The sequence below is a fragment of the Triticum urartu genome, unplaced genomic scaffold, assembly GCF_003073215.2.
Source record: "Triticum urartu cultivar G1812 unplaced genomic scaffold, Tu2.1 TuUngrouped_contig_6518, whole genome shotgun sequence".
NCBI lineage: Eukaryota > Viridiplantae > Streptophyta > Magnoliopsida > Poales > Poaceae > Triticum > Triticum urartu.
Window position 1 is genome coordinate 6,431 of NW_024117285.1, and position 8,034 is coordinate 14,464.

The following is an 8,034-nucleotide window of genomic DNA, read 5'->3' on the forward strand; positions in this document are numbered from 1 at the left end:
GCAGCGGCAGAAAGATCAGTTGGCGGCGGCGGACAATGAGGACGCGGCAGAGGCGGAGGTGGAGGCTGTTTACAGCGGCGACGACGACACCTTGATCGTGGAACAGGCTGGGATTGCCGATTCAATAGGGCAGAAAATTCCACGGACTGTCGGGCTGATGTTTTTTGAATTCGGACTTGTAAAAACTAAACATACTTGCGTCTTTTTTATTGTGATCGGCCATGTGATCTTGCGTGTTGCGTGAATCAGACTAAATTTGAATTTAAAATTGCCCTTACTGACGGATATATACAGAATAGCATTGGGTAGCCTTCTGCATCTGTATCCGCAGACTGGTCAGAAGAAAATTTGTGGGTCGTTGAAGATGTGCTAAGCACCGGGCTGGAAGAAAACCCGACAAGGCTAGTTCCCATCTCTCCAGGTGCACATTAGCACTTCACCGCCCGGAGCCTATGTGGAGTCCACGTGTGTACGATAGGACCTGCTAACGAACAAGAGTTGTTGTAAATGCAACCGCTGCTTATGGTGCGGATGGATACACTTTTTTCAGAATGTCACCTACATTTCTATGTCACGAGCTTACTGGATACATAAAAGTATGGATGATAGCATCTCGATGGAAGATGAGAAGCACTATCCAGATCATAAGCTGCGGATGGATTTACATTTCGTCGAACAATTCAGGCATAATCTGCTCTTCATGGTAGCAATTTGATCGACCTTTTTTTTGTGTGTGTAGCCCAACAAGTCGACCATGGCTTCCCTTTCTCGGTGCCCTGTGAATCTCTTCGGATAGAGGAGGACGATGACGCGCATTTTGGGCAGCCCGGTGCTCCCAAAAATCAAAAGTGTACATGGAAATTTTCGAATTCCTGAGAAGCTTTATGAATGCACTTGTCTGGCAACTATGAACCTGCGACTGTGAAATGTTGTACGAAAAGACAGTGTGCATTGTTTTGCCGCAAATTTTCAGTGTAGGAAACGAAGAGGGCATAAAACAGTGTGCACGGTTTCTTCTAGCGTGTCTATGTATATAGTTTTGCCTAAAATTTTCAGGTCCACATTTTATCAAATAATGCATGTCTGGGACGGCTCCACTCTATCAAAATCAGCTTCACTTCATCAAACCCACTTTGGAGCAGTTGCATATAGGAGTTGCAGCTCCACAAAGAGCAGTTTATCATATTTGACTTCCAGGTAGCTCCAGCTTCAAGAATGAGAAATTTGGTGGAAAGAGTCTATTTGAATGAATGTCGTGGGAAAAAACAAAAGGGTATCCACTTAACTCCAACGGAGCACTCCCTCAAGAGCTTCATAAAAAATAGTGAGTTGTACCCTAGATTTTAGTTTTCTTGGAGTGGCATATTGTGGAGCTACCCTGTTTGGTTTGTAATTTCTAGAGCAGAGATGAATTTTAGGGAGTGGAGCAGTCCCAAACAGGCCCATACATGCTTATAAAAACTGGGAGTTATTCACATTTTATCATACCCGAAATCGCAATCACTGTTTGTGATTTTGTAGAAAAGCAATGAGTTGCCCTTGATTTTAAACATGAAAATCGCCCATTTTAAAATTAATTTTACCCAATTTTGGGTAAACTCCAAGTTGGAAGATGAAGACAACCCACCCAAAAAGCTCTCACAACGGAGCACCCTGAACTTTGAATATCTGAAAACCATTATTTACAGAAGAAGGCTATTTGGACCCACTCGCATGTACCCTGGAATCACCAAACAAAGAATTCTAGCATATTTATATATGAACTTACAATCAAGCTAACACATCCTTTACAGCCAGCATTCCAGAGAATTATTCTTTTGCATTACCACTATCCTTGTCAAGCAGGCTATGTTTTGCTGTTATAATTCCTTGTGCTCTCCTCTCGGTGACAATTCTTCACGAGTTGCCTGCAACAAATTTACATCTTGAACCGAACGACCACGCATGATATATCATCTTTACTGTCTCTTTTCACTGCTTCGGCGACTAATTGCTTGGCAGCTGTTTGTGGGTCCTTGTACCTTTTCACCACATCAACGGCTTCCTGATTGTTCATTACCTGGTTGACACAAACAAGTATAAGCATATATCAACCAATGTGCTACTCCCTCTGATCCAAATCAATTGTCGCAGCTTTAGTACAAAACTTTGTACTAAAGCTGCGACAATTGATTTGGATTGGAGGGAGTACTAGGTTTTATCCCAGCAATCCACTATATCTGTAACAAACCACACCTTCCAAACTCCATCGCTCGCAAGGACAACTAGCTCAGCAGTGTGATCGATATCTTCAACTTTCACATCAGGCTCTGATTTCAAAAGTGATTTTAGATTCCTGTCCCCAAACGCTCTGGACACGGCCAACTGACCACAGACTCTGGGAACATCTCCTGTAAATTACAGCATCATATTTCAGGCACAAACACAAAAACATATCTAGGCAATTATAGAAAAAGACACTAATGCATAGAGTTAACAGGCTATTATATATAAAACCATGGAGTTAACTAGAAACAAGAGTGGATGCCACGCAAGCTGCACCAGTGTACGTCCTGGCAATTTTTGTCGTTTGTATTCTACTCTGCTGCCACATTGCTGAGGCTGGCTCAACTAAAAAACTTCTGCCCTTGATGTGAACTACACTCGTTTATTACTTAATCAGTGCAATGTTTGAACAAAATTGGTGGTATCAATCAGCAACTGCTACATGGTGTACCGATGGCATTAAGATCCCATTTTCTTCACACGATCATGTTCTACATTTCCGTGGCTACCGTTTACTCATTCACAACCTTTCAGCAGAAACCATGTTATCATTCTGCATCGTCACCTTTTCATTCCATGTTCCTTTTCAACACGCATTTATGCTCTTCTTAGTAGTGTAGCGAGCTCTTCTGCAACTCGGACAGCAGATTGCCAGTAAGGCAGAAAGGATAGAGCGTGAGGAAGCAAACGAGTATATTTTGTCGGTACCTTTGTTCAGGACTAGCAGAAAAGATAGGCGAAATGGAGTAAGCGAGTATTTAATCAGTGTCTTTGTTCAGGACTTGTTAACGTTTAGCATGGGCTAAAAAATCCTTATCCAGATAGTCAGAAGTTCTGAGTCATGTTAGGAGCCTTAAGGTTGATTACATCCTTACAAAAGGAGGGCTTGTACTTGACAAGGTTCAAGCAACAAAGAAATCTCCATCATCCCTATAGTTCACTCATTCCCAATATACTATGTTTGTATCCCCTTTCAATTATCCCCACTATGTATGTCTCCCCTTTCAATACCTTAGTCCTCTCCAAGCCATCCCGATGTGAATCAATGTCGACATCACAATGCATGATACCATTAACATAAGAATTTTTGTAGCCACGGGTCAGATGCATCAAAATTACTCCTGCCCTTTCAATTTTTGTACCTACTAGCTACTAATCGCAAATACAAGATAATATCAGTCACATCCTACTAAACAACTAAAGGTAATACTGTTCTGGCATTTAATGCCTCCTGCCCGCAACTGTCATTCTTTTCATAAGAAGACGTTGAGGCTAAACTTGCATATTTGTATTTATAGTCATCACTAGCGTCCATTCTCACGGCAATTATTGATTTTTATCAGAAGCATGCTATGGTGGTGGAAAAAGGCAACAATGATGAACATACTGATACTCTAATATATGTCAGAGCAGATATTTTGTTGGCTTTTCGTGCTAGGGCCTTGTGCCCTTGTGGAACTTACGTGAAAAATAATGCATAAGACTAGGGATGGTGACTATTGCCACTTTCTCAAGAATGAATTGACAAGAGTTTCAAAAAAAAATTGAATTGACAAGGATGGATTTACAAAGCTTTCTGCCTTTTGAGTTGTAACACTAGTACTTCTTATTTGTTCAGACACTTTAAGGTTAGCTAATACAGAGTAGTGCTATAATAATATTATCAAATTCATTGAAAACCTTAAAGTAGACGGAAAATAATTGCTGCATACGTGTAATAATATTGGTTGTATTAGAATCACAATACTGAACACTTACATCGTTTTATGTGATCCAATATTGACCACGGGGCTTAGTATCCACTTGTTACAGTTGTGTATAAATTTTAAAAAGTAAAGCACTTCCAACATTTTCTGGATAATTTAAGATTAGCTAACTACTCCCTCCGTCCCACAATAGAAGATCGTTTTTCAAGCTATGTTAGCTTGAAAAACGATCTTATATTGTGGGGAGGAGGGAGTACATTACATGGCAGGTCAAAAAATTCATATAATTTAACAATAAAGAATGGCAAGAATATAGCAAGCATATCACTAATCTAAGCAGTATTCAGTAGCGGATACGTTTTTCATTTTGACATCACTAAAAACTTTTCACTAGTACAAAACATTTGAACTAATATTCTGCGTTTGCAGTATCCTGATATTCCAGAACAAGATTAGTGAATCAAATATCAGATGAACAACTGGATGCAAGCCTGTAACAATGATTTCAATCAAAAATGTTAAAATAGAAGACCCACCTGGCATATTTGAAACAAAACCACCCTTGTTTTCAATAGCTCCACGCTCTGCATTCGGGTCGTGGTCAATTGACATCTGTATGGCCTCACCTCCTTTCAGAAGAACAGCCCGCGAATCCCCAACATTAGCTACCCACAACTTACTGCCATTTATAAGGATGGCAGTTACGGCAGTGGAGCCACCTTGTCCCAAATCTGGAGTATGTGACAGAATAGCCTTGTCCGTCTTTTCATAAGCCTTTGTGATTGCTCTGTCCGGATGTGTCCAAAACTCTTCCTGAAATGACCCAATTAAACTAAGATCACAAAAAGTACTAGTGAATGGGCCATTCGTATTGAAACAGATGTCGAAAACTCGCCTCGTTCAAAATATTAGGAAACAAATTTTTCTGTAGGTATGCAGGAACAGTATCGCCTAAATGACCATCATAAATAGCAAAAAGACCAAGCTCGTTTCCTTTCACTTCAGCAAGTTCTGCGACATGAAAATCCTCCATCGGATGGTTTGTCTTTCCTCTTACAAGGCTAAACCCGTAGCTAACCTTGACTTGGCCCTGACAGCCTTTCCCTTTACCAGAGGTGGTTGATGCATGCCCTGTCAACTATATTGAAACAGAACAGTCAGCAAGAGTAAATTAACCAATATAGCTTCCAACCAATGCATTCGACGAGCTTCTAACAATTTTTAGTTAAAAAGTTTCAAGTATCAATAAATTTACTTCTAGGAATACTATAAAAAGCATCTTAGAGTAGGTGAGGTGTAGTTCTTCTTTTTCCTTTTTGAAAGGAAACACAGAGCAGGTATAGTCCAGTCAACAACTAACGAAAATCATGTCATAAGAAGATGAGGGCTAGTTTCAAAAAAAAAAGATGAGGGCTGATGGGCTTTTGTGTCCAATAAGTCAACTTTAGTCAATTAAAAGATTACCACAAAGCATATGTCACCGGCAGTGAAATCTGTGCCATATCAAAGGCAGTGTAATTCGTGAAGAAAGTACAGCTTTGCTCACTAGGAGCCACATGCTCTAGATATCATCGTAGGAGTACTTAATTTCCCGAATTATCACGTGATATTCTGTACAGACAGCCTCACAGGAAAAATCCTATTCTATTTATGCAGAAAAAAACATGCAATTAGCAAAGAAAATACTGGGACATGGAAGGAAACAAAACTTACCTCGGAGCAACCAGCGCCGAAGCAGCAAAACCTGGCCATATCTCGTAAACTCCCAACCAGTTCCAACCCGTGAACTAAAACAAGATAGAGCAGCCGGACGGAGAAGAAGAATAGGAAGCCCCCGCCGCCAGCGAGACCCGTCTCGGGACACCACGGGGCTCGGCTTCGGTTACAACGGCCTCCCAAAACCGCGCCTCTTTCATGGAACTCTGCACCCTGACGGCAAGCAAAAAGATGGCGAGGGAATTCGATCACCTCAGTCAGATCCGTGGCGTGGCCGGAAGCAGAATTAAAGAACGGCCACAGAAAAGAAGAAGAAAAAGAAAAAATCGTGGTTTTCTCCGGCGAAGCGGGTCGACTCACCGATCGATCCAGCGGTGGACGAGCTCGGAGATTCGCAGGGGAGATGGAGGAGAGCTCGAGGCCTTGAGCGATGGAGGCGAAGGAGCTGAGCTGCTCTCGCTAAGGGTCGGGGGGGCCTCCGGTTTTGGGTATTTTTCCTTTCGTCAGGTTTGCGCGTGTGGACGAAGAAGTCTATGGGAGGGGCCTTTCCGGGGGTCAACACTCAGCAGGGTACAGACGGCGGGCCCACACTGACATAGACCCGGCTCATGCACCGGATTAATCGAGCCACACCATCCAGGCGGAATGAACGGTGGACGAGCTCGGAGATTCGCAGGGGAGATGGAGGAGAGCTCGAGGCCTTGAGCGATGGAGGCGAAGGAGCTGAGCTGCTCTCGCTAAGGGTCGGGGGGGCCTCCGGTTTTGGGTATTTTTCCTTTCGTCAGGTTTGCGCGTGTGGACGAAGAAGTCTATGGGAGGGGCCTTTCCGGGGGTCAACACTCAGCAGGGTACAGACGGCGGGCCCACACTGACATAGACCCGGCTCATGCACCGGATTAATCGAGCCACACTATCCAGGCGGAATGAACGGTGGCGATGCTTCCGTCTGAAGACCAGGTGCGCGCAGAGGGGCTTGCGTGAGGGGGGCGACAGGGGAGCAGAAACGGTCGTAAATGACGGGTCCAAGCGAGAAAATTCAGCTCCATACGCCGACCTGTGGGCCTGGAGGAGTGGGGCCGGGTCGTCATGTGCTGCTGTTCGGTGGAGGTAGGACACGGGCGCGGAAATTAAAGACTTCGGCGGAGGGAGCGGGGCTCGCCGGTTTGACTTGCCTGTCTAGGGGCCGAGACGAGACAAAACAGGCGTTTGGCTTCTCGGGGAACAGGGTCTATGGACCGGAGGCGGCCATCCGCGTGAAGGATGCACGGTGTTGACGCTTCGGTTCTGTGGACCATGTTTTGTTCGGCGCTGTGGGAAATTTAATTCAGCGGCAGACGCAGGCGACGACTGGGAAACTAGACCGAGAGAATAATGAGGTGCACAATTGATTTTTTTTTATTTGCGAGAAGAGGTGCACAATTGATTGCTTGTGCTTCAGTCCGTTACCCACTGGTAATAGTACTATGTGTGAAAAAAATTCTCGTTTCTTCAAATTTAAAGTTAAGGAGCGTTTCCACTGCGGTTCAAAATGATTTTGACCCTTTTTCAAGGGAAAGCTCGAGTGAGTTTTTACGCAATTCATAGGTTTTATGCACGGCTTTTGCTCCCCGCAATTCATAGGTTTTATGCACGGCTTTTGCTCCGAACCACCACCTGATTGTTTGCATGGGGGTACATGCTGACTGCCGATGCTTTGGGGGTAAAGTAGAAAATGTGCTGAATATGCCTAAATTAACTTTGTTCAAAGGAGAGTCCCACTAGGCATTGTTTAAAAGAGGCTTTGGAAAATACTACGAAGGCTCTATTCACAGAAATACTTTAGGTGAGAAACCGGCATAGTTGCTAGGATTCTCGTTCATCAGTAAGGTTGGCAGTTGTTGTCAGCAGAACTCAATCGGTATTGGTCTGGGTCTCTTTTGAGTAAACATATTTATATGCTCCATTACATGGCATGGCATGAGGTTCTTTGCCAAATTTACGAGAGGACCAGATTAAAAGAAGCCAAGAAAAAGAAAAGTCCACTTCGCCCGTCCGTCCATCCAGGCCCTGCCTGGGCTTGGGCTCCAAGCGAATCACCAGCAGGCCCGCACAACAAACTTGCACGCCCACCCACCACCGGGCCACTTTTTTCCTCACAGTTGGGCTCGGGCTACTTCCCTATCGGGCCACGCATCCCAACTGTGAGAGCTGATAACTTGTCTCTCGAAACCTGCCGATGACCATCATCCCAAGAATCCCACAGCAGGGGCACGTCATGAGGGGTAGCTGTAGATGAGCACCAGGTCCACGTCCGGCAAATTGCGCGCGCGGGACGCGGCCGAAGCCGTCGCGCTCGCCCGCGCCCACG

General features: G+C 44.3%; 1 protein-coding gene across 2 annotated transcripts; it reads right to left on the minus strand.

Annotated features, from left to right (window-relative positions):
- Positions 1 to 1,630: 1,630 nt before the first annotated feature.
- LOC125530723 (probable protein phosphatase 2C 41) lies at positions 1,631 to 6,224 on the minus strand. 2 transcript variants are annotated; one of them, XM_048695122.1, is made up of 6 exons: positions 6,048 to 6,224; positions 5,685 to 5,900; positions 4,867 to 5,109; positions 4,508 to 4,784; positions 2,236 to 2,390; positions 1,631 to 2,059 (listed from the first exon to the last, which is right to left on the minus strand). In XM_048695122.1, the coding sequence occupies exons 2-6, from the start codon at positions 5,721 to 5,723 to the stop codon at positions 1,919 to 1,921; spliced, it is 855 nt and encodes a 284-aa protein (XP_048551079.1). In that variant the 5' UTR covers positions 5,724 to 5,900; positions 6,048 to 6,224; the 3' UTR covers positions 1,631 to 1,918. The 2 variants fall into 2 exon arrangements, with proteins under 2 accessions (XP_048551079.1, XP_048551080.1); XM_048695123.1 differs by having other exon boundaries at positions 5,685 to 5,893; positions 6,048 to 6,208.
- Positions 6,225 to 8,034: the final 1,810 nt, after the last annotated feature.